The sequence below is a fragment of the Saccostrea cucullata genome, unplaced genomic scaffold, assembly GCF_032062105.1.
Source record: "Saccostrea cucullata isolate Sc308-1 unplaced genomic scaffold, CSIRO_AGI_Scuc_v1 ctg206, whole genome shotgun sequence".
NCBI lineage: Eukaryota > Metazoa > Mollusca > Bivalvia > Ostreida > Ostreidae > Saccostrea > Saccostrea cuccullata.
The window spans coordinates 528,999-556,495 of NW_026934771.1; the positions used below are offsets into that span (position 1 = coordinate 528,999).

Sequence of the window (27,497 nt, forward strand, 5' to 3'; positions counted from 1 at the left end):
CGACCCGCTGTGTACTTTAATTTTTACTTTATGTGAACGTGAATTTTTAAATAAAATTAAAAAGCTCAGATAAATAAAAAAAAGCATAATTCAATAGACTCTTCAAAACTACCGGTTGATTATACAGATCAAATATCATGATACCACCACTTACGTATCATATGACATTCATTTATTTTTGAAAAACATTAAAAGGCCTAAAAGGGTGTACATGCCCTTATTAACACCTTCATCATGTTCATTGTGATAATTATAAATCATATTTAATTAGACTTTTAAGAACACATATATTTATAATGGAAATAAAAATGAATTCTTACTCGTCTACATTTGTTTTGTTTTTTTTATATTAAAAGAAAAACAGACAACAAAACAAACATGCAAAAACAAAACCGTAATAAACGGACCAAATTACCTTGTTCAAAAATATCGGGATCGGTATACTAAAAATTTACAAAAGTTTGCGGGAAAGGAAAGCAAAAATTATCGAGAAGATCAAGGAAAAGGAATACAAAGGGATCTGAAAGAAGACACGACATAATTCAGCAGATTGTCGAATTTTAAAGTTAATTATTTTAAACAAGGTAAAGATATTCTCTATTCCTGTATCTGACAGAGAACAAAAGAAAATCAGTCTTCCGATCTCACGGTTGGCAGATCGTGTTCAGTTCAGGTGTTGATACATAATGATAATCTGATGAGCTTTGAATTTTTTGCAGGACCGGACTTAGACCAATATTATTTAAATATACATCTTATGTAAAAGTGTTTTTTTCTTTCTTTTTTTTTACAGATGCCAAAATCAAAAGAATTCATTTCCTCTTCAGAATCAGACTCAGATGACCAGGTAAGTGAAGTGCTTTGTCTGTATCTTCCGACATTTTTAAACAGCTGCTGAGTCAGTGAGTGCTCAGTGGAGCATCTGGATGAATTGACAATTAAGTTTTCAGTCTTTCAGCATGAAAGATACAAGAGAGGAGCTGAAATTATAGAATTGTAAAAGTTATTTTTGTTGCTTAGAATGATTTGTACATTATCATATTATCACGATTATGCGTATGGCTTAAAACCCAGATTTTTCAAAGTTAAAGAGATAAAAATAGAAAATTTAGTTATACATAACCCAGACTAGAATGGCATTATATGCATTGTTATTTTCAGCCTAAACAAAAAAAGAAGAAGGTAGAAAAGAAAGAGAAAAAGGAGACCAAAAAAGAAGAAAAATCAGCATCTTCAAAAGGCCCAGGCGGCGAGCACATGTTTCAGGTAAGTTATTCATAATGGATCGAAAAAAGGTGACAGATGACAGGCATCAAGTTTTAAACCATTTAGTGTGTTTAGAAAATTAAAATTAAGCTTTAATGCTGCAGTAAGAAAGGGGAAAATTCATGAAGAAAACATATGGCTGAACCGAAAATCGAACCCAGGACCCCTACATCACTAGTCAGGTTCTCTACCATCTGAGCTATCTAGGCTCAGATATCCATGGCCTAAACCATTACATTACTATACGTTGTCTTATTGCAAATAAATGAATGTGTCATTATTAAAGTAATTTAAGGAAATCCAATTAATTCATACACTTCAACATTCTTTACGTGTTTGAACACTGCTTTTGTAGCTCTCGCGGATGAGATATGCCACAGTCAGTGAGTTTCGAGGCAATGTCATGGTAGGAATAAGAGAATTCTATGATGCCGGGGGAGAACTCAAGCCAGGAAAAAAAGGTACGCAAGAAAGCTATTCTGAATTATGTAAACTTATGTAATTTTTGTTGTACATTGTACATATTTGAAACCTTGGATGAGTTGTAATTTTTGTTTTTCAATTATTTCTCTTGTCCACCCATCTTTGAATACCTATTCGCAAAAAACACACAAGCCAAAACATGAAACACAGGCTTAAAAGTCATAAAAATGATGCCCTTCAAATGATTTGATCTAACTAAACTGCTTTAATGGAATAAATAACTATTCTTAGCAAAAACAAGGGATTAAATGCCTTATATACACCCAATATAACTTACTGTACAGAATTATTTGGAGAAATTTACAAAATTCAAAATTTTCGACTAAATTAACCAATTTCACAACTCCTGATGTTGTGTTTTTTTTTATATGGGGTGTCAAAAACCAAGGCGCACGTGGACGCTAAACATAGAAAAAACTTGGAATGGCCTTATATGTAATTACCCTCCATATCTGGAAGGTAATATATTTCAAAAATTTTTCTTGGTTCAATTGATTTCAAGCTAACAATGTTTGACTAAGTACTACCATAACAAACATTGGACGTGCACACTTCCATTTTGTAATAACCTGAGTATTCACCCCATCACCATGCATCATTATTTTTCATGTTCTGTTTCAGGTATCTCATTGACAAAAGATCAATGGAACAGATTAAAAGAACAGATTGATGAAATAGATGAAGCTGTAAAAGAATTCTCATAGAGCTTTTTAGGATAACGTCCTAATTATAAATGTCTGGAATTTCTGAAGATTGTCGTCACGGAAGATGGAACAAGTGCTCATTTTTTTCAGTTTTGTTGTGATAGAAAAGGATTTTTTATTCTTTTATTTTTTTTCTTCAGTTATCTAACACAAAAATATTTCATACAGTATAGGAAAACTCATTTGTTTATCTCTAGCATCTTGGATGTCATCAACCAATCATGGTTTTTGAAATACATCTACAATGTTGTGAGAGTATGAAAGTTATAATTTAATAATGCAGACTTTACTTATATTCATAATTAACTACCGGTAAATAGAGCCTTACACAGGAAATGTGCACTAAGCGGTACATGTAATTTTTTTTTAAGTGTATAGAAAAGTTAAATTTTCATGTATATTTTCAGAAATTTATACCCTTCCTTCCTTCATTTCATTTTTGAAAAAAAATTTCAAATTATTCACTGATACATCTACCAGGTTTTTTTTTTTTCTTAGCCCTCCAGAAATGTTAAAAACAATGTTTTGCAAATGCAGTTCTTGATTTGTTTTTGAATGATAATGCAAATGCAGCATTCAGAATGCATAGAAATTTTGCATCAACACAGCTATGTTAATAGCAACATTTTTTTATTTGACACTTGTAGGTATAATATGCTTCGTTTTTTCTTTAAGAATTCAGTTTTTGGATGTTTACATGTGGTGTCTAATAAATATACTGTATTTCCTTGATGTGTGTTTTGATTCATATTGTACAGGTAATGGCATTGTTAACAGACCATGAATTATTTTTCCATGTGAAGTAAGAATTTAAATGCTTTTAGCACAATTATGTAGCAAGAGGTTCTTGAGCAAGCAAAGAAAGGGAAGAAAATCTTAAAATCTTGACAAAGGTCAAAACTTTTTCTTTTATTTTTTTTAAGCTCATCTGATTGAAATAAATTCATTTTTTTTCAAATGAAGGGCCATAGTCTCTTTCGAGGGGAGATAATTAAGAATTTTTTAAAAATTTGTGGTACATTATATCACCTTTTCTTCTCAAGAACCACTGGACCAAAAAGAAAAACTTGTGTAAAACCATCATTGCATTGTGAAAATTAAAAATGTTCAAATAAGGGGAAGGAAGGGGTTACATTAGGGCTCAAAGTTTTACATACATGTACATTTAGGAATATAAAAGAAATCTTTTAAAATCTTTTTCTCAAGATTAACAAAGCCATGATTTGTCATATTGATATGAAGTCATCCTAAAATTGTGTAGATTGAAGTTTATTCAAATTTTCATGACTCCTGGGGGTAGGTTTGGGGATCAAAGTTTTACTGAAGGAATATGTAGGAAAAAACACTTCAAAATTCATATCAAGAATAACAAAGCCGTGATTTATAGCCACATTGTAATGGGAAGCATCCTCAGATAGTGTACAAATCTTGACCCTAGGAGTTGGGTGGGAGCACAATTGGTGATGAAAGTTTTACAAAGGAATTCATAGAAGTCTTGGGGGTCTTGATTTGAACACAACGTATGGACAGAACCATTTGAATGACCAATCATGGCTTTGCTGGTCCAAGAGGAATTTTTCTTTATATTCCTATGTAAAACTGTGATCCCCCATAGTAGCTCCACCCAACCCCAGGGTCATGATTTGAAAAAAAACTTGAATCTGCACTACCTAAGGAGGATTCCATTTCCATATTACCAATCAAGGCTTTAAATACTGGGCTAGAGAAATTTTTTGTGTAGTTCTATGTAACACTTGGATCGATATCACTTATAGGCCCCATCCAAACCAGAGGTGGGGGTGGGAATGAATTGAACTATTCTGAACTTAAATTTCCTAATGATGCTTCAAACTGATTAGTCCTAGAAATACATGTATGAAAGCATCCTAAGGTTGTGTAGATTCAAGTTTGTTCAAATCGTGAACCACCACCCTCCCTCCCCCCCCCACTGGAAAATTGGTAAAATGACTCACTTTGGCACCCTCTTGTGCCCTAAATATAAGGTTTGAATGAAATTTAGTTCTCGTTTTAAAGCAAGCAATATTTTTACATTCTTACATGTAATTGCAAAGTATCCCAACTTTCACTGTGTTTTAGTTTTACCAAATAAGGTGCCAAACTTGATCATTCCCATATCATGTCAATGTGTCTCACTAAAAATTCCACTTTTTTATGCAGGATCCTGTGTAACTGTAGAACATATAAACCAAAAATCAACTTCACTTGTTTATTAAAACATAAAATCATAATAAGCAGGTGATAATCTAGCACCCTTTCAATAATCAAACATAAACCATAAACAAAAGTGAACACTTTAGAGACATGTTGTACTGTTATAATGAGTCAGGTTCAAATAGTACACATACTGATGAAGAAAAAAATAATCACTTCTTGAATGTGCCATGCGTGTTGGAATAGCCTGTCAAGGGTTTGAGCCCCAGCAAACCCCTCCCCCTGCCCTTGGGTGGGGATGGAGAGTTCCACTGTCTGACATGGTCCTCGTATCCCCACATTGGGGTGGACATGGAATGATAAGCGTCTCCCCCACAGCCATCGTATCCTGGGTAAACCTGGTTGCCATAGTAACAGTAATCACCATAGTAACTAGAGTTACAATAGTCATCATAGGAAAAATCATCACCATAAAAAGTGATTTCTTTCTTTTGTAAAGCACTGTAGTCCCCCATTTTTCTGCCACGACCTTTTCCCTGGGGTACCTTTTTAGCCTTCTGGTTTAATCTTTTGGAGATTTCCACTTCCTCTGGTGACATTTCCACCCCAGCTTCCTGTTGCTGTGAGATGTAGATGCGGCTGATGTCGTCCACCAGTTTATCTATATTTAGCGTCTTCTGTTTTCTGCGGGGCCTCTTCTGCTCTCCGCGCTCTTTCTTCTGTTTAGCGACTTTCTCCAGGTGTTTCTGATAGTCAAACTCTGGGGGTTTCCTCTTCAAGAGGTGTGATGGAACGATTACATCCGAGAAAATTTCTGGCAGCATGTAAGGCTTGGTCCATAGCACATCATCTGTTTGCCCAGGGACGTAGGCTGATGACTTCTTAAAGAAAAGGACTCCATCTATCTGCATCAATGAAGAAATATAATACATTGAATTTGATCTAACATTGATTTAAGAGATTCCTAATAAAGTGGAATACAGAAATGTAACTTGAGCTGAAATTCAGTAAAATTTTGAAAGCTTACATCGTATTCCACTCTGACGAGCTCTTCCGTTATTGCTTGTGCCGTGCATGGGATGCGTCTCAACAGAATAAATGGATGCTGTAAAATAATGAAAGTGCTTACATGTAACTTCTTACTGTAGCTCTATTGATTTGAACTTGGAATTTGGGATAAAAGTGACATTTCTTTCTGCAAGTTGTACAATTTTCTTTGAAAGTTAAACATAATTTTTCTCCTAAATATCAAGCAAAATTCAGGAAATTAACAGTTTGAAATTTTCAACAATCATTTAGAAACAAAATAAGTACACGCAAATATATGCATGCTACAGTGTATATATTAGATATACTAATTACAGAGGGGCATATTTTTACCCTGATGAATTAGCTACACAGAAAGAACACTCAAAAGAAACCCAACACATATCTAGAGGATCTGTGGTCTGCTGCTCCATCGAGAGATTGCTTTATTGAGCTACTGACCTGATTGTTACGGGAAACTCTTCCGATGTTTCTGATTTGTCCTAGCTGCTCCTCTAACCAATACATGCGGAATTCAGCCTGGCAAAAGTAAAATCACTTATTTATGAAGCATGTTATATGAAATGTTTTCAGGACAGAAGCAATGAATTACAATTATTATTACAGGTCATAGATATTAAATGTGTGTACATTTATAACAAATACACTGTATGTGTACATTATAAAGGAAGAGGTACTTTTAGTTTCTAATTTGCATACCTCACACTGTGTTAGATGCTGGCTATTCCAGACCATACAGTCCATGATGTAGTATGTGTCTGTCTGCTTGTTGTAGATTGTGTCCACTACACACATATCTGTGAAATAAAATACATACAAAAATCATGGAAAAATGAGTGCCACCTGATATCATTCCATGTCTTGACAAAGTTGCTTACCTGTGAAATAAAATAGGTATAATAAAGGTATACATAACCATGGACAAATGACAGGATGCCTGAAACCCTGTCATGTAAGTGACAATATCATTCCATGTCATCTAATGCTTTACATGTACATGCAGTGACTAAACTTTGCTTAGTCAAGCAAACTTATGCTTAGTCAAGCATATCCTTTTAAATTTTGTCAACACAGGCAAAAATTTATGAGCTACCAACTTGTTTTTCTAATCTATAGAAGCTGAATTAATTTGTTTTTGAGTAAAATTTTGGACTTCTTCCTTAAATCCAAATTTTGATGAATAAATTCAGGTATCTATGCACTAGCCTAATAAATACCTTTATGTGCCATAACTTGTCTGATAAATACCTTTGTGTGCCATTCCTTGTGATAAATACCTTTGTGTGCCATTTCTTGTGATAAATACCTTTGTGTGCCATTTCTTGTGATAAATACCTTTATGTGCCATTTCTTGTGATATTAAAATACCTTTATGTGCCATTTCATAAGGAAACCCTCCTGGTAGAAGGGATCGGAAAGACTTGACAAGGATTCCGTTCTTCAATTGACTGATGGTCTCTCCCTGGAGAAAAAATACAAAAAAATATCATCATGTATTCTGTACTCTGCCCCCCCCCCCCCCCTTATTAAAAACAATTACACTGACTGCACTGAAATCGTTATATGTAAGTGATTTAGTAACAAACTATTGTTGAGAAACTTGAGATGCATTAATGAATGAATTCTAACCCTTATTTAAATTCTTCCAGAATTACAATTTTCTTTTTACTTTGCAATCAAACACTGGTCAATTTCAACACAAATTTTATATCTGAGTGTATGTCGGATTAGATAGGTTTCACTGTATTTATATTGAAACATGAAAAGCAGTGCACCTTGCTTCTCCAGTCCGAGTTGATCATAAAATATGTCATAACTACTGTATAATCCCTATTAACCGCCCCAGGCGCTTAGATAATTGCAAAAAGGGGGCGGTTGTATTGGTGTTCTCTTTATGATATTTAATGTCATATTTTAACTTTAAAAAATCATTTGAAAATAAAAATAAATACAAGAAACAACTAAGATAATGTCTAACTTTATTTAAAGTGAAGATAATCCACCCAATTTATGCTAAATTGTTCGTTTTCCACTGAGAAATTGGATGACAGACAAATTTCATTTTCACTTTCTTCATTTTTTTGATACGATTCTGGTTGATTTTAATCAATTACAGGGGGGCCCTTATTTCCTGACAATTGAAAAAGACCTAAGGGGGCACTTATAGGGTAGGGGCAGTTAATGGGGATTATACGGTATTTATATTGAAACATGAAATGCTTCTCCAGTCCGAGTTGATCATAAAATATGACTAATAGTAAATGCCGAATGAGGAGTTCAGGTCAAGGTCACATGGGAAGATCGGGAGCCAGTCAAAGCGTTCCCAATTAAAACCGTCCCGGTCAAAGCGTTCCCTGATTTTGGTCAAAGCGTACCATGATTTTGGTCAAAATGTCCCCTGATTTTGGTCAAAGCGCCCCCTGACATATTTTATAGAAAAATGATACTACGAAACCGTCCCCTGATTTTGGTCAAAGCGTCCCCTGATTTTGGTCAAAGCGCCCCCTGATTTTGGTCAAAGCGTCCCCTGATTTTGGTCAAAGCGCCCCCTGATTTTGGTCAAAGCGTCCCCTGACATATTTTTATAGAAAAACGAAGTTTCCAAAGCGCCCCCAAATATTGGTCAAAGCGCCCCCTGATTTTGGTCAAAATGTCCCCTGATTTTGGTCAAAGCGCCCCCTGACATATTTTATAGAAAAATGATACTACGAAACCGTCCCCTGATTTTGGTCAAAGCGCCCCCTGATTTTGGTCAAAGCGTCCCCTGACATATTTTTATAGAAAGTGAAGTTTCCAAACCGCCCCCAAATATTGGTCAAAGCGCCCCCAGATTTTGGTCAAAGTGCCCCCTGACATATTTTTTAATAGAAAAACGTTTGAAGTTTGGTTAAAGCGGTCCCAAATTTTCAAAGCCCCTCCAAATCGATTTTTAAACGGAATTTGCTGTGATATGTACATTTTTTTCCTGACTTCCCAGAGTCAAAATATGATAGCTCATTTTTAAAATAAATGTTGATGCTCACATACAAATTTTTATATTCTTTGACTTCCTTTTCAACACAACACACCCCTACTAATGTTATTGTGATTTAAATTCAAAACACGTGGTTTAGGTTGATCTATTCAAAGGTTATAGGGTAGAACCGGTTTAAGAAATAAAATTGGCAGTAAACATGATATTGCTATAGCCTGTTTCTTTTGAAAACATGTCCTGTAATAAACATGATAAATGTTTCCAGACCTTTCTAAAAGACTTTCATGATTTTCAACTGACAAAGGGTGACTAAAGGAGGGGGTGTAAAAATAACAATATATCTTATACTTTTCGGCGAAAATTAAAGCTCACTAGTGACCGAAAAAAATGTAAAAAACCATCTACACTGACAAACCTTTGTTTGCCTTATATGGCTATTGTTATAAATGCGCACAGAGGATCTTACCTCGAGCAACTGACCAATCGTTGAATGAATACCCGGTAGCAATGTTTACGCCAAATACATGTACATGTTTACATTTTACTTCGAACACGTAGTTCAGGTCAATCTACGATCATGTTAATGGACTGCAAAATAAAAAAAATGTTCTTACGAACAAAATACAAAGATAAGAAACTAGGAAAGATGTTACGGGCGTTTTTAATTTATTTTTAAATAGAAAAAATGTTTAATAAAATGTAGTTTGTGTCTAGTTTAAAACACCAGCGCTTCAAGGGTAAGGAAAACGAGCAGCATCTCTTATGCATTTAAATGGACAAAACTTTGTTGACGTTCGTGATCACGTGTTCGGCCAGGGAATTCACCTGACAATTGTATTCACCGATAGTACAACAAAGGAATTAATACAGACGCAAATCGCTTCTGCAGTATGACTTTCAGAAACCTAGACTTCCGCGGTTAATTTAACAAATGAATTGTTTGTCATTATAAGCATGAAAATAATATTTTTAAAAATGCTTTTCATTTAGCATAAGATATTTCCTTTTATTTCAAGCGTAAAATTCCTGTAGTATTCGTAGTAACCCATAATGCAATACTCATTCAGCTGATTGGTCAGTTAAAATCATGCTGGTGCCTCATTTGCTAAATTGACGCCAAAAAATATAGTCCCGGTTCCCATGCAAAAAATATTTGTCCAAAAAGAAATTTTAATTCATGACTGCATAAAATTGTATTATAGAGAATATTTATGTAAGTTTTGATAAATGTAAAAGAGATCGATTGATTGAAGTACATTTCTTCATACTAGTATATTATCAGCTGATTCTAGGGTGGTGAAAACTGAAACGAAACATAACTTTTCTGTTTACCACGCCTCCACGTGCTAGTCACTTCCTAACCACATTTCCGTGAATAATTTACCCTATCTCGCTGAAGTCTCGCTAACTCTCGCCAGAGCCACTGCCAAAGCTACTCTGAACTCATCGGGTTTTATAATTTGCAGAACACCGAAAAATAAAAGGTTCCGAACACATTAGTAGGGGTGAACAGGTGTTTAAATATATGGATCTGTATACAATAGTATATAGTATTAAAGGAGATAACTCTTAATCAGGAACTGCTGTGTGAAGACCATGGATATCATGTTTTTCTTTCTTTCATTTTTTAAAAAAATATTAATGATTTTGTACTTATTTATTTATTTATTTATTTTTAGAATTTACAATGACTCAGGAGCACATAGGCCTATGCAGTAAAAACTTTGCGATTTACGGGTTGCCGTAGTTGTTTTGAATCAGAATCTGAAATATTCAATGTTAAACTTTTAAAACATCAATGAAATATTTATTATTTCTGATTTTTTTCTCAGGTTATATTAAATTATTATATGCAACGAAGTTATAAGAATAAATACAAAATTTTACAGGTAAGAGAAATTATGGTATAATTTACGCTGCATTTCATTTCCGGAAATCTGCATAGCATTTCCGACATTTATTTATTTCATTTCCGGCATTTTTTATTTCATTTCCGACATAATTTTGTTTTCATTTCCGGAATTTACCTGTGCGGCAATTTAATATTTTCCTTAATATGTAGTCAGTAAAAACGAAATTTCAAAAGTATTTAATGCAAAATATTGGTATTAACTAAATATAATATAATTATAAAAGAAAAAGAAAATGCAGTTTCTAAATTACACTAAAATATCAGTGACAGCACCATTTTTATTATTATTTATTTGCTTAATACATACGCATTATCACAAGTATACAATGTAGTTATGAAGAAAGTTTTTACTTCGGTTGATAACGCATTTATTATACTGCTCTACACAGAATTTTTTTTCTGCTTTACATCTGCACAGAGTAAACATTGAGTCAATCACTCGAACTTTAATTTAGGAAGATGCCTGCATTTTCCATTTTCAGTCGTTTCATTGATAAATTTATAAAAACTCAGAACTTGGATTTCAATGATTTATTTATGATTTAAAGTCATCATTTCGTAAATTCTATGGTCGATATAATGACCTTGTCAGCAAATACAATTTATCATTGAATGAAATGCTGACTGACGTTTTTCATACCAATTGTTAGTCCATTATTTATACACTGAATTGACCACGGATTTTTTCCGTTATTTCCTGATTATGACAACGAGCACACGGCGGGTGTGACCGGTCGGCAGGGGATGCTCACTCCTCCATGGCACCTGATCCCACCTCTGATGTTTCGGAGGTCCGTGTTTGCTCTGCTCTTATTTTGTATATTTGTTTAATGGACGTTGAGATTGAATACTGTTCGTTATTTCCATATCCTTCTTGTATTCTTTAATTTTTTTTTATAGGTAAAGTCTTCAAATCTGTAACTAAAGGTATCCTATCTGAAAAATGTCGGAAATGAAAACAAAAAAATGTCGGAAATGAAAACTAAAAAATGTCGGAAATGAAAAGTTGATAATTGCTCAAAATTCCGGAAATGAAATGCAGCCATAATTTACTATTCCTACACATCCGTGTGTATATCAAGCAGAGAAGGAAATAAACGAAATGAGTAAGAAAATCAGCATGTACATGACATGTGTACAAAATATCGTTTATACCTGTATGTTCAAAATCATTCCTTTTCATTAATTTAGAGAAAAAGAAGATAAGATAAATCAAATTCTAAAGAAAAAATAAAACAAATAAGACATGCAGGCACTTAATTGATGCTCCACACATCTCGAAAAAAAACCCAAACCAAACAAACTTGGAACCTAATAATACCTAATAATTCCGTATGGGGTTTTATTTTATCATTTTTTCAGATACGTAACGTCAAAGAATAGTCTGTAGAGTAAAATTTACTAAAAGCATGATGTGTTTATACCATGTATGCAACACGTATAAGCGATCTGGGCTGTCATGGAAATAAACAAAAGTTTTTAAAAGTTACTAATTTTCAAAATATAAAACACGTTATTTTTCATCTTAATTAACATTTCAGTTTCACAGTTTCTTCGTCTAGGCAAAGAACTCGATGATTTAAAGAAAGGGATGAAAGTAATCTATTTTTATTCTTTTATTTCAATTACAGAAAAAATAATCCATCGAAAGTTCCAAATATTCTCGCTATATATTATTGTTATATCAAATTTCATTATTGTTAAAATTTGTTTGCAATGATTTGAATGTCTGAATTCATGTTTACTGTGTATACACAGACTTCAAATCTCAATGAAACTTAATGATCGATCTTCCTGTATACCCTCCTGTGCGTAATATTATGTGGTATTACATAATTAGGTACATGACAAGTGAGAAGATTGGCACGTGCGCTATACCATGTATATACACACACTCCAAGGTGGGATATTATGAACCAGAGCCACAAAATCAGAATTAGTAAATTTTTACATATCTGAGTAAATAAATGAATTTTAAGAAAATGTGAATGAAGGAATTTTCTAATTTAATACAAATGCATCAGCCATGTTTATCAAACTATTGAAAAAATCGTCAATTTACATTTATACAACATACCACACAAACTATTTACGCCCCAGAGCTTCAAATATTTTTTTTCAGTTCTTCCTCCTCAGAAAATGGTTAGTATTGTAGATATTGTTATTTTGCACAATCTGTATCATGAATCAATTTACATGATCTTCATGGATGATTTCCGTGGTTATTTCTTCCTTGTCTATGGTTCGGGTCTTGGACATATCTAGTTTTAAATTTCATAAAAAAACATTTCTTTTTTTAATTTATTTGTTTTACATACATCAGCTTCAATGTCTATAAATGTAAGTATTTACGTCTTCTTAGACGAACAGAAAATATAAGGAATATAAAATATTGTAAAGTAGGAGTTATATGCAAAACTCGTGTGTAGATTTTTTATAAATAATTAAATGACAACCAAATATTTCATTAAAGTAATATATATTTTTTTTACAAAATAAAAGAAACAACACCGCGGGCTTTCGGCAGGCGTACTGTATGACGGAAGCAAATTATAAAACGAATAAAACATCGGACATGTGCTTTTTAAATTATTTTTGTTTTGTAACACACTAAGTAAATAGTCTATTAAAATATGTAATAAAATATAACCTTAGTCAATAAATAACACGAAAGACGTATAGATATTCTCGGCAGGCGTATTGTAGTATTTTAGCATGAACGCAAAAAAGTTATCAGATGTTATTGACACCTAGGGGAAACAATTTAAGTTTAAAGCAGCTAATGTATATTTAATCGACCTTGAAATACTTCGGAAGTACTGTATGACCCCCCCCCCCATTCCTTTCCACACGGTCATTTGGAAAAAAAGAAATTACACGTGTAATTTATACGTAATCTATACAGAACAAATTGATTATTCTTGTCCAATTTTTTTTATGTTGATGTCATTTGAAACTGAAACTGAATTTTTTTGCTTAGAAAAACAAATCATTTCTGGACTCATAATCTACTAGTAATTAAAATATTAAAATTAGTAGATGTTCCGAATCCGCTATCGCTTGTTAGAGAAGTTATGGCGGATTCGAAACATCTTACTTTAATTAGATAGCAGAATTAGATCTCAGAATCTCTAATTTGGCGTATGTAATAATAATTGAAATCCAAATGCAAATAAACAGTCTTACAGTGTGCAACGATGGAGATGTTGTTTTTGTTTTTGTTTTTTTACGCATTTCCCCAATAGAAAACTTTAATCGTCAAGTTCGAATTTCAAATTCTTTTTCAACATATTACATTCCATTCCATAATTTTTATATTTAGAAATTACCGGTATAATAAGGGAACGATTTGATCGAAATTAGGGGACGATTAGACCCAAATAACGGGACGCATTGACCAATATTTCGGGGGCGATTGAATACATCATTTTTTCATTCAAAGTACATGTATGTCTTGGGCTCTTTGATCAAAACGATACAATTTAATAACATCATTTTTTTCACACAACAAATTCGACTAGGGGCGCTTTGACGAAAATCAGTTTATAGTTTAGAAACTATACATACGTTTTCCTATCAAAATATGTCAGGGGGCGCTTTGACCAAAATCAAGAGACGCTTTGACCAAAATCGGGGGGGGGGGGTGTTAGAAACTACATTTTCCTATCAAAATATGTCAGGGGGCACTTTGACCAAAATCAGGGGGGGGGGGTTTAGAAACTATATTTTCCTATCAAAATATCTCAGGGGGCGCTTTTACCAAAATCAGGGGGCGCTTCGACCAAAATCAGGGGACGCTTTGACCAAAATCGGGGGACGGTTTCGTAGTATCATATTTTCTATAAAATATGTCAGGGGGGCGCTTTGACCAAAATCAGGGGACGCTTTGACCAAAATCTGGGGACGCTTTGACCAAAATCAGGGGACGGTTTCGTAGTATCATATTTGTATAAAATATGTCAGGGGGCGCTTTGACCAAAATCAGGGGACGGTTTCGTAGTATCATATTTGTATAAAATATGTCAGGGGGCGCTTTGACCAAAATCAGGGGACATTTTGACCAAAATCATGGTACGCTTTGACCAAAATCAGGGAACGCTTTGACCGGGACGGTTTTAATTGGGAACGCTTTGACTGGATTTCGGGAAGATCAAGGTCATAGAATCATAGCACAGTAGAAATGTTCTGACCAATACATATATTTCTGTATTCTGCACTTATTAAAAACATCTTTAAGAGTTCTAGCTGGGTCTAAGTGCAAATTTTTAAGAGTCAGGAACAAATGGACTGAAAGTTGCAATGACATAACAACAAAGGAAGGACATAATTATTATCTAATTATATGCCAGGAAACCTTTGATTGAATGATTATTCAACTGTCCATCCCTTTAAGCCATTGTTTAAAAGCAATTTAGTAACTTATTACGCAACAAAGGTCAATTAACACCCTTTAAATAAAAAAATTACTTTGTAAAATGACTTGTTAATACAATTAATGTACATGTATTACATTAATTAAATACAAAAGGTAAAGTTCTGAAATAGAACACGGATTTTAGCTCTTCTATTTAGAGAAGTGGACAGGTTGATAATGCGGCCAAAAATATGCCCTTCCCCTGAAAACACAAAAGGTGGGATCGGGTGCCCCCAAGGAGACAGCAACTCCTCAAGACCTGCAGCCACACCTACTGAACACATCATGTTTGCAATAGACATAAATCTCACTTGTCAGTCTTTAGCCAGTAAAATATCTTAATTCCAAAACAGAGGGGGCATATTTTTTCATAAATTGGTATTGCACACATCATGAGAAATACCTTGGGGTAGAGTATTACGTCATATAGCCTTATGAACTTTCAAAATTATATTAAAATTTGTGAATATTCTGGGAAGATGGGAACGAGTGTGCTGGACACAGGTGTATTGGGAACGAGTGTGTTCGACACAGGTGTTTTTTGTATGGGTGTGCTGCAAACACAAGCAAGTTACTGTGAGATACATGTACAGGTTTCTTGGACACGTGTTAGTTACAGGTAAGTTGGATACGTGTGTTGCAATTTTGCTATTAATTTATCACAACACGTGTCTAAATTCAGCATGTTTTGTAAACTAACAATTGGATTGGTCATTGCATTTATATAATATCTATCCATTAGTGTTCTAATAGTGCATGCACACTTTATGACAAGAGTACACAGCATTTGAACACTCCCTCTCTTATTAGACTTTTCCAAACTCTATTTCATCTGGACAATGCTTCATCATTTGTCTAGCAAATCAAAACAATTCATGACAAGAGGCCCATGGGCCACATCGCTCACCTGAGAAGCTTTGACCATTCTGTTCTTTACCAGATTTCACCCTTGTTATACATAATGCATCCCCACCCTACCCCACTGATCATAATTTAGACATTTTGAAATCTACACTACCCCATGATCCTTCCATGGGCACATATGTTTCAGCTTTATTGGCCCAGTGGTTCCTGAGAAGAAGATTTTCAAAGATTTTTCCTATATATTTCTATGTAAAAATTTGATTCCCTATAATGGCCCCGCCCTTCCCCCGGGGGTCATGATTCCTACAATTTAGAATTTACACTACCCCAGAATGCTTCCACATAAGCTTCAATTTTTCTGGCCCAGTGGTTCTTGAGAAGAAGATTTTCAAAGATTTTTCCTATATATTTCTATATAAAATTTTGATTCCCCATTGTGGCCCCGCCCTTCCCCTGGGTGTCATTATTTGAACAATTTAAAATCTACACTATATCAGGATGCTTCCACATAAGTTTCAGCTTTTCTGGCCCAGTGGTTCTTGAGAAAAAGATTTTCAAAGATTTTTCCTATATATTTCTATGTAAAAATTTGATACCCCATTCTGGTCCCGCCCTTCCCCTGGGGGTCATGATTTGAACAATTTAGAATCTACACTATACCAGGATGCTTCCACATAAGTTTCAGCTTTTCTGGCCCAGTGGTTCTTGAGAAGAAGATTTTCAAAGATTTTTCCTATATATTTCTATATAAAACTTTGATTCCCCATTGTGGCCCCAACCATCCCCCAGGGGTCATTATTTGAACAATTTAGAATCTACACTATACCAGGATGCTTCCACATAAGTTTCAGCTTTTCTGGCCCAGTGGTTCTTGAGAAGAAGATTTTCAAAGATTTTTCCTATATATTTCTATATAAAACTTTGATTCCCCATTTTGGCCCCACCCATCCCCCGGGGGTCATTATTTGAACAATTTAGAATCTACATTATACCAGGATGCTTCCACATAAGTTTCAGCTTTTCTGGCCCAGTGGTTCTTGAGAAGAAGATTTTCAAAGATTTTTCCTACATATTTCTATGTAAAACTTTGATTCCCCATTGTGGCCCCGCCCATCCCCCGGGGGTCATGATTAGAACAATTTAGAATCTACACTATACCAGGATGCTTCCATAAAATTTTCAGCTTTTCTGGCCCAGTGGTTCTTGAGAAGAAGATTTTCAAAGATTTTTCCTATATATTTCTATATAAAACTTTGATTCCCCATTGTGGCCCCACCCATCCCCCAGGGGTCATTATTTGAACAATTTAGAATCTACACTATACCAGGATGCTTCCACATAAGTTTCAGCTTTTCTGGCCCAGTGGTTCTATTTTCAAAGATTTTTCCTATATATTTCTAAATAAAACTTTGATTCCCCATTTTGGCCCCACCCATCCCCCGGGGGTCATTATTTGAATAATTTAGAATCTACATTATACCAGGATGCTTCCACATAAGTTTCAGCTTTTCTGGCCCAGTGGTTCTTGAGAAGAAGATTTTCAAAGATTTTTCCTACATATTTCTATGTAAAACTTTGATTCCCCATTGTGGCCCCGCCCATCCCCCGGGGGTCATGATTAGAACAATTTAGAATCTACACTATACCAGGATGCTTCCATAAAATTTTCAGCTTTTCTGGCCCAGTGGTTCTTGAGAAGAAGATTTTCAAAGATTTTTCCTATATATTTCTATATAAAACTTTGATTCCCCATTGTGGCCCCGCCCTTCCCCCGGGGGTCATGATTTTAACAATTTAGAATCTGCACTACCCCAGGATGCTTCCACATAAGTTTCAGCTTTACTGGCCCAGTGGTTCTTGAGAAGATTTTTTAATGACCCCACCCTATTTTTGTCTTTTCTTGATTATCTCCCCTTGCGAGGGGATATGTCCCTTCATTTTAACAATTTTAATTTCCCTTTACCCAAGGATGCTTTGTACCAAGTTTGGTCAAAATTGGCCCAGTGGTTCTTGAGAAGAAGGTCGAAAATGTGAAAAGTTTACAGACGGACAGACAGACGGACGGACGGACAGACGGACGGACGGACGACGGACAAAATGTTATCAGAAAAGCTCACTTGAGCCTTCGGCTCAGGTGAGCTAAAAAAGTTATTAAAAAATTATCTTTGCAGTATGTTCATTTAACTTATCCTACTTTACCTCACAAGCCAACACCAGATGGCGCTTTCCAGTGGGGCATATAATTGCATACCATTCCGTCTCGAAATTTGAGGGGATGTCAGTCAACCATTCAGAGAACATCAGCTAAATATACAAAAAGAATAAAATATGATGTTTAACAAACTGTGAACCAACTACTATTTGGAAAAACTTTTAGGCATTTACAATTTGTCAGATTGAAATCTATCTGCAGCAACTAATTTTTGTGACTGAAGAAATAATCTGTATAAATACAACAGTTAGTGTTGAGAAATGGGAGTAAAACAAGGCCACAAAACTGAAGGATATTTCTTTCACATGTATGAAAGTTGTATTTAAATTCATAATTCTCCAAGTACCATATGGCTATTTTACATAATTTTTTATTCTAAAGAAACTTTTAATTTTGCCCTCCATGACTGCACTCAAAAAATGCCTTTTGATAAACTTTATAATTTGTTACACATACAGCATAGTTCCTTCATCAAAATCAGTAGGGATTTCTAGTCCATCTTCTAGTGTTAAAATCATATAAAGCAAATAATCATTTCACACATTCAAAATGAGCCCTTTGTTACTTTTTTTAATACCAAAAGCAACTCTGACTTTTCTTCTTTTATACTTAACAACCTTATTCCTAAGGTTTGAGTGCAAATCCTACTCATTCTCATTCAATTTCTTTTTAGGGGGTTTATGATGCACCAATCATGATACCACATCCAAGGCTATCCTAACCCTAGCTAACCCTTCCCCAAATAGAATAATTTTTAGTGTAAAAGCTAATTTCAATATTTGCGAGTTGGCTTTTGTTGTTTGTCTTAAATTAGTTTGAATATTTCCCAAAAGCAGAAAACAAAACATCTCAATTTCTAGCCATTAAAGAAAACACTATCTTGTTATTTTTAATTTAATAAAACAAAACTGAGGTGATTGCAATACAAATTTGAACATTAGAGCATCCAGACATTTGGATCTTGTCAATTAAAAATATTAACCTATTTAAAATGCCTTGAGAAAACAACAAGATTGCAAAGATACTCCAATGTCAGCTGAGTTGTTGATTTGATCTTGCAATAGTTTTCAAACAATGGATGTTTTAGGAAAGAGAAATTGTTATTCCATGCCACAACATTACTCTGTATAAGTTGCTTTCTTGCAAATTGTAGAATGTTTGCACTACTGCAGTTTCAGAATCAACAGTTAGCTTTACAATTTTTGTTTACGTGAATATTGACAGAAAGAAATATTTCATAAAATTATATTTCAATTACATGTACATGCATGAAAAATTACTGCAAGATCCATCTACAACACTTCTCATATTCAACTTAAGTTATTTTCCTTGATGTATTTCGATAAATGAAACATCAAGATTCTTTTCTTCCTATTTTAGAATCTTCTGTTTCCCTCATGACCTTTGACTTCTATGACCTCACAAGGACAAGGTCATTTCCTGTTTGACCCTGTTAGTGGCTTTCTGCTGACCTTGTTACGGTTCTTATGAACGGAATATGACACTTTGGTTTCTAGAAGAAAGCAAGCAGCTGATTGGCTATTCTGGGATGGTTGTCATGGTATCACAAGACTCATTTTCATTCTCATCCTCCTCATCTTCAACACTCACATCCATTCTGAAATCTTGTCCGTAGCTCCGCTTGGAATATGGATCTCTCTCTGGCTGACTCTCCTCGTACACCTCCATCTTCTGCGCCCCTCCTCTCCCCCTCCCTTTTCCTCCCTTCTTCTTTTTCTCCTTCCAGTCGCCCCCTCCTCCTCCACCCCTCCCCTTTGGGGGAGTTTTCCCCTTTTTGTTTCTTTCCTCCTCTCGCTTTTTCTTCTCCTCAGCCACATGCTCCAGATGAGCGGCATAATTTGAATAATTATCTGGTCGCTCAGCCAAAAGTTTTTCTGGGACTTCGATTTCGAGTATCTCAGGAAGCATGTATGGTTTTAACCAGACAACAAGGGGCGTTGAACCGAATGTGTAATGTGTCCTCTTGTGGAAAAATAACAGCCCGTCTATCTATTGGACAAAAATGCACCATGAGTTATATTTAAATACAATGGTTAAATGCCTTATTTGAAAACTATAATGAATTAGTAATGCAACTGCAAAATACATTTATGCATTCAAATTTTCAGACGACTCACATCAAAATTGGCTGAGTTGACTGCTGTCGATATGGATTCTTTTGTACAAGGGAAGTTTGGAAGAGGAATGAATTTGTACTGAAAAAAAAGTGTCAACATTTAAATTACCAGTACACATGCATATATACAATGCCTTAATATTATTATCAATTCACCAAAAATATAGAAAAATAATCAACAAAGCAGTACAAAATGAACATCAAATATATCTTCTCTTTCTTGTATTAATTAAAAAATTAATTTGTAATTTTTACTTCAGAGAGACAGTAAAAGTGAAAGCTTACTGGATTATTAGGGGACTTTTCCATCAGTTCAGGCACCTCCTGGAATTTACTGGTCAGCCAGAAAAATCGGAACTCTGTCTATTCATACAAAAAAATCATATGATAATTAAATCAAAGAATAATCTAAAAAACTGAAAAAAAAACTCTTCCCTTGGACGATTTTTTCCCCCTTACCTCACTGTCATACACAGGGTGGTTCCTCCAACACATGATGTCCAGCACGTAGTAAATTCCCTCGTTCTCATCAAAGATGCAGTCTAGAATCACATTATCTGCAATATTCCATTATTGTTTGGTATTCATTCTTAATTAATTTCTTGATACAAAACACATCACTGACATGTCAAATTACACCAAAGCAAATACTCGTTTGAATAATTTTTGTTCTGGTACATGTAGTTCAGGTATAAAAAATGTTCAGGTATATAAAATGAATAATGAAAGAAGACTTTTCTACAGCTTCCTTAACTAAAAATAAAGAATACATATACTGAAAAATTATTTCCTGTTTATAACCTTTCTGTATTTACCTCCCTTTCCTTTGCCTTTCTGAGCATAGTTTCCTCCTGGTAGATGGGAAGAAAAAGAATTCATTCGACTTCCATTTTTGGCATAGGCATGAGTTCTTCCCTGGGAATAAACAAAAACTTCCATATTTAATTATTATTTACCTCATCCACTCTTGGTTATTTGGTTTATTATTTACTTTTATCAAATCTGATCAGAGTGGTATTCAGATCACAAAATATTTGTTCAAATCTCCAGAAGATCAGTTCTAAATATCAGTGAGATGGTAACCACCTAATTTAAAAGGGTCTACACTTATTGCCATAACACTAAAATGTTGCAAAGGGGGAAAAAGAGCTACAGCTACAACTGTTTTACTAAGATTGCCTACTTGGCAATTAACTCTCATCACAAGCAATCTTACTTCTTACAAAGGTATATGTCTCATCTGCCAAGTTCAACAGTTTTGCTCTTAACCTTTCAATGCAAAACTTCAATCAAGATCAAAACACGTACAAGCTCTCTTCCCAATGACACTCGATCCATATGGATAGATATGGATAATATGGATGAATGATACTATACCACTAAGAGACAAATCTTTGGGTGGAAATGTTGGAAGGACAGACAGATTCCATCTTAGGTCATTCTCCAAAAATGATACCCTTATTAAGGCTTGATTACACATCAGTTTTTCATTTTACAGGAAGCAGTCACTTAAACAATAAAATGCTTTCTTTGATTGTTATTACTGGAATTAACGGAAGCAGCTGTTGCAGAAAAAATACATAACTTGCGTACGCGGGTTATGTAAATTTTTTCTGCAATAGCTGCAACTGTTAATTCCAGTAATAACAAACAAAGAAAGACATTTTATTATTTATATTTATATCTGTTTAATTAATCATTTACAGTAGGATTAAAAAGATTAATTATTGTATTAATGATGCGAACGTCTTTATATGTTTCATTGATGGAACAGCCACTGATCAAGAAATCTGTACAGGCGACATGCCTAATGTAGTTCATGCAGTGATTAACGCAATGGGTTTTCTTAAGAAATAAAGGAGAAAATATTCAGTGGATGTAAATATATTTAAATGACTTACTCTGGATGCTACCACTAGATTTCTCTTTCCCCAGGGACATATTACTGTCAGCCATTCTTGTTCAAAGTCCTCCGGTTTCTCTACGAGCCACTCAGAATACATCAGCTACAGAGGACATTTTTACAACTGTTTATTTCATGCTAAGAAAAAAATATATAATCTTGAAAAGCATTTAGAAAATCCTATCATTTTCATAGTGCAGTTGAAATGTGGAATCTAAAACTCCAGTATCTTGTTTATCATGCATATGCTGAAGAGATTATTTGAATTCCCAAGAACTACATGTACTTATTATTTTCAGAATCTAAGTGTAATTCAACCACCTTATATCAAATCATTTTTATCTCTATATTTTGAGTGCAGGATAATGAGGTTGGAATATTTTTTCCTCTCAACTTCAAGGTTTTTTTTTTACAACTCAAAAATAAAATTAATTCTAAGGCTTGATCATTATATTTCATTCAGTCACCTGGTTTCTGTAGTATTTGCCTGGCCGTCGTAATTTGACGTTGTCCCCCTCTAACGATACGTCCATTGAATCCTCCGAGGCCACGGACTCGGCATCTGTGATTTCCCAGGCGTCCTCTGACAAGTTCCGCACATGCTTCAGGTAGTCAAATCGCTGTCTGTAACACAGTATTTGCAGAGTAACATTTGTCTACTCAAAATATTTTTGTCAAAAATCTGATGAATTGACATCTTTATAAGAGTTCTTCCTCTTAGCTGTGAACTTGTTTGAGCATGCATTGTATATACTCCTACAAGTAAGAGCCTCGGTTAACGTCCCTACGCTCCTTATATACCTCGGACTCTTACATCCGAAGGCCATTTTCCGTTCCACTGATATTTTGGGTGGAACGTATTATGCGTGAAATAAACTGTTAACAAGTAATTTTCAGGTACCTACGTGTTTGCATGGGGTATGAAAGTCACAAGCAATAATAAAATCCATTTTATTCAGTGTGCATTATTGTTAATTAATGAAAATTGTCATTATTCCAATCTGTCATCAGATGTACTTTCGATTTGACTTCACATTAATTTTGCGGATTGCTTGTCAGAAAACGAAATTTTCTTTGCATTACACTGGTTTCGTTTCGTAAGATTTTCTGAATTCCATTTCCGAATTTTTAGTGTTTTATGCGTAAGTTTTATCGTAAATATTAAGTATTTTTATTATTTCGTACCATTCGTTAATATACAAAGCCTTATTTCTTAATAAAATATTTTTTTTCCACTTGGGGTTTCAGCGGCGAGAATTTTTACAATGGATGCTAGAGGTTACGCGGCGCCAAGTCAAAAGTATCTCGCCGTGAACCTCTAGCATGCTGGAGTAGCATTGTATACTGTTTATTGGCAAATAATCACAATGGTTTAATTTCGCTATGTTCGCGATTTATCAGGGGCTGACAAATAGATTTTTAAGGCACTTGCCCAAGGGCAAGTACATGGTCAAAATTCACTTGCCCTACCTGAATTTTTGCCTGCCCTACCATTAACTTATACTGTATTTATAAATATATATATAAAAAATACTAAGTAGAATATTGGCATAGATATTGATTTTATTTTTGATAATTGATTAAGTCACTTGCCCACGGGCAAGTGGTTGATAAAATTTCACTTGCCCAACCCTAAAATTCACTAGCCCCGGGCGTCGGGCAATGGGATTTGTCATCCCCTGTTTATCATTTTTCCATGAAATTAAACCCATCGTGAATGTTATGATTAGTTTTTTAAAGTATTTTTATGTTAATACGAAATTTTGAATTTATTTTTTGCCGCATGAAATTAAAACCATCACAATTGGTACTTTTTCAGATATCATGCAATTTTAACACTGTGGAATTAAAAACAACTTACAGTTATGTGTTTAGGACTTAACATAACACGGCCTAAGCTCATAAGAAATTTTTGCCAAGAATAAGCATGCTAAGATATTCTTACATTTCTATATTTAATTACATTATTTTTTTGCCAGTGGCCTTGAACTTACCATTAATAATGACCTTGATCTGAGATCAAAACACTTTCTTGTGACATACACAATCTTTGGGTCAATTATGAGCTTTTAATGTTTCTCCATTTCTAGCATGGCCTTATTATGAAAAACATGGACCGACAGACGGAAAAGTGATTGCATGCTAATTAAAGCTCTCATATAAATCTTTCTATCAAAGGACAAAATCATTTCTTCTGCTCTTGAGCAAAAGACAGACAGACAGACAGAGTCATTACTTTTAAACACCTGCAGATCCTGTGGGGCCCTTTTATTGTACAAAATCAGCAAATTCAGAAATTTACATGTGGGGGTAATTTACACTTCAGTATGTGATAAAAAATATTTTACATAAATAACCCCTATGGTTTCATGCATCTATTTTTATATTTTCTTCAGTATGTGGATACTGTTGCAATAAATTGAAATATCATTCCTGCCTTTGATTTGCATAATTCTCATTGAAGTTGTAATTTTTTTTTTTTATCCACTCAGCATCAAAACCTGAACAGCTATGTAGGGGGTGGATATCTTAGAATTGCAAAAGGTGTGAATAACTATTTTAGTACTGTAGGGTTGCCAAAGGTGTGAATGGAAACTTTACAGAAAGTATTATAGAATATTTAAGCAGAAGAAAAATCATTTACCTTTTAAACAATTCAATTAAATGGACATTTTTACATTCATTCTAGACATTTTTTTTTACAAACCCAATCACTACAGTTAAACAGCTACATCTTAACCAGATCAAATGAAAAAATTGGTTTATAATTTACTTCTTCTGTTCCTCTAGGATTCTTTTCCTCCTGGTTTCTTGGTCTACCCGGGATTTACTTTTATACAGGGCATATCGGGGGTGCTGGGCTGCGGTGCTGTTTGGCTCCAGAGTAACATTGAAGCTCCCAGCAAGCTTTGCTGTCAGTTCATCCATTCTATGAAAGATACAATCATAATTTAATGAAATGTTTAACACTGAAAAACTTTTGCAAACAACTGCTAAAGAAAATTTTCTTCTTCCAAGCCACATATTTTGATATATATTGTAAACCAACCATTATTCTTGTGTGATATAAATCCATGAGTTTTGGAACCTACTTCCACTCTCAAATTAAAATCGCCATGAACTATATACTATACAAAATGTAAACTCTTCATTTTACTTAATGTTAAAAATCATCACAATCAAATCTTCAAGTTTTCAGAGGTACATGTAGCTTTCAAGGATGTTTTGGTTTAATACATATTCAATACAGCCAGTTCTAATCAGCTATGTTATTCAATCATTTTTAAGCTAGATCTCACCAACATTGGTAGTGGTAGGAAAAATCAAGATATTGATTAAAATCGAACGTAAACAAAGGCAAAGTCCAAGATGGCAAGATCGAACCTTAATTCTGTCCTTTTGTATACATGTTTAATATTTTTAAAAAGTGTTTTTTCATCCATATTTGTTTCAATAATTGTATTCTGATATGGAAGAAAGTAGATGCCAGGTATACAAAAAAAATTATCTCAAACTGGTGGCCGCCAAAAAATAGAGCTGGGGCGCCTCCAAATAAATATTGGATGTCTAATAAAGTTCTGGAGGGTCCAACATAAAGAACAGGCAATAGCCAGAAGTTATGTAGCAACTGATAGAAAAATATTCAAACCCTGACAGATAAAATTATTTTTCTGAACTCAGAATCCAACATACATAATTTTAAAAAAGTTTTAAACCCTGATACACATTACATTAATACACACAAATGGAACCTTTCACGATAATTGCAGTACTACTCTTTTGCAGGGCAAAATGATATACTTTGTCGAAATATGACATAAAAGTAATTGTCTTGTTTATGACATTTAATTATTTAACAACAAAAACTTCACCAAATGTTATTAATTTGCCCTGCAAAAGAGTAGTACCACAGTTATCGTGAAGGGACTAATTAAAACTTACTATGGTACTGAGGGGCAGTGAGGGCATTGTTGTGCATTAATAATATAAGACTAATAGAAAAGGGGGATGTTGGAATAAACCTTCAGTGATAAAATAGCTTTTATTTGGTCACGTGACCCGGAGAGATGGAAAAACGTCGAGATGCTGATTTGATGCAGAGTAACCAGTTGAAACACCATTCGCATATTTCAAACATGTTATTCAATACATAAATACACACTCTGCATTAAAAATAGCTTCTTACCTGACTTAAATGGGTATCAATAACAAATAAGCTAAAAACTAAAAAAGAGACTACTTTCTTTTTTTCCCATGCGCTCTGAGTTAGAATTTCTGGAATATCGAACCCGACGGTATGCGACTATTTAAAGATCCTACCTTTTTTCCAAAATCAAATCATCTATGCAATGAAAGTCTGCTAATTTTCAAAAAAAAATAAAATAATAATAATAATAGATAAATAAATAAATAAAATGGTCTTTTTATTTGTGACAAATTAGTTAATGATTTTTTTTTAAAGAAAACATATTTATTTTTAAATATGTATGTATAAATTTCCTAACATTTTTCAAACATGTTGTGAAAATCTTCTCTTATCTGAATATTCAGTCAAAATTTTAATTTTCATGTATCTTAAATTTAGAATCTTTCACCTTAAGCTGAAACCATTGATCTCACCCCCTTTGGAATATTTAAAACTATTTAATCTGTAACATAGTGTACTTCTGCAAAAATTTCATGTTCTGATGGAGTTCCAGATAATTAATCTGGACCAAAGAAAATGAGCAGAATTTATTATAGTCTGAACTCTGAACATTTGAATAGTAAATGAAGACGAAAGACCCCTTAAAAATCCTGGATCTGTCCGGCTCCGTCACACAGGTAGTACCTGCCTCGACAAGAATTTTTAAATTACTCTAAGTAACATGAAATTCTTTGATTACGCTATATAGAACAGTAGAACAATATGAATTTATAGTTATAGATTTAACATGAAGAAATGAAAATTATGCCGACAGACTTCTGAAGATGTCATACATGTAAATCAATCAAATGTTCTGTGAAAGATATGTAAGGTGAATTTTGATTGGATTAATTAAAAAAAATTGAATGATTTCATTCGCTGGTGAAGCGCGGACGTACTTGTGAGCAATCTGATGAATCAAGACTGTATTGAAATACTCACAATATTTATCAATACACATGTTAATGCTAAGTTAATGGTACAGGACACTTAAATTATCTAGAATAGAAATAAGAATACAAAAATTTCTCACGTGATTTCATATGATTGTTCCACATCTGTATATACGTAAATGCGGTAAGTTAAAAGTAAATAAAAAATTATTGATCCCTCAGTACATATATACATGTAGATACCCATCATGAAAATACACAGCTTTACTTGTATTTGTGTGGGTTTTTTATTCAATTGGCAAAAAAGCATAATTCAATTTAGTTTTGCAA

The 27,497-nt window shown here is 34.0% G+C and overlaps 2 protein-coding genes across 2 annotated transcripts; one reads left to right on the forward strand and one right to left on the reverse strand.

The window, feature by feature from the left end:
* The first annotated feature begins 767 nt into the window (after nt 1-767).
* Nucleotides 768-3,183, forward strand: LOC134241355 (activated RNA polymerase II transcriptional coactivator p15-like). Its single transcript, XM_062723427.1, has 4 exons — nt 768-847; nt 1,162-1,266; nt 1,622-1,727; nt 2,371-3,183. Exons 1-4 carry the CDS (start codon nt 794-796, stop codon nt 2,451-2,453), a joined length of 348 nt encoding a protein of 115 aa, XP_062579411.1. The 5' UTR covers nt 768-793; the 3' UTR covers nt 2,454-3,183.
* A 1,483-nt stretch (nt 3,184-4,666) lies between these two features.
* On the reverse strand, nt 4,667-25,023 carry LOC134241341 (uncharacterized). Its single transcript, XM_062723410.1, has 14 exons — nt 24,862-25,023; nt 22,556-22,712; nt 22,087-22,191; nt 21,001-21,100; nt 20,645-20,742; nt 20,471-20,548; nt 20,187-20,264; nt 19,660-20,058; nt 18,036-18,140; nt 7,041-7,134; nt 6,372-6,469; nt 6,114-6,191; nt 5,653-5,730; nt 4,667-5,530 (listed from the first exon to the last, which is right to left on the reverse strand). Exons 1-14 carry the CDS (start codon nt 25,014-25,016, stop codon nt 4,838-4,840), a joined length of 2,316 nt encoding a protein of 771 aa, XP_062579394.1. The 5' UTR covers nt 25,017-25,023; the 3' UTR covers nt 4,667-4,837.
* Between the last annotated feature and the right edge of the window lie 2,474 nt (nt 25,024-27,497).

Bases quoted from the DNA above. Each gene is read 5' to 3' on its own strand.
- LOC134241355 (XM_062723427.1), top strand. From the start codon at position 794: ATGCCAAAATCAAAAGAATTCATTTCCTCTTCAGAATCAGACTCAGAT. The intron at 1,267-1,621 runs GTAAGTTATTCA...CTGCTTTTGTAG, and splicing joins GCGGCGAGCACATGTTTCAG to CTCTCGCGGATGAGATATGC. The intron at 1,728-2,370 runs GTACGCAAGAAA...GTTCTGTTTCAG, and splicing joins ACTCAAGCCAGGAAAAAAAG to GTATCTCATTGACAAAAGAT.
- LOC134241341 (XM_062723410.1), bottom strand. From the start codon at position 25,016: ATGGATGAACTGACAGCAAAGCTTGCTGGGAGCTTCAATGTTACTCTG. The intron at 18,141-19,659 runs GTGAGTGTTGAA...TTGTATATTTAG, and splicing joins GACAAGATTTCAGAATGGAT to CTGATGTTCTCTGAATGGTT. The intron at 5,531-5,652 runs GTAAGCTTTCAA...TCATTGATGCAG, and splicing joins TCGTCAGAGTGGAATACGAT to ATAGATGGAGTCCTTTTCTT.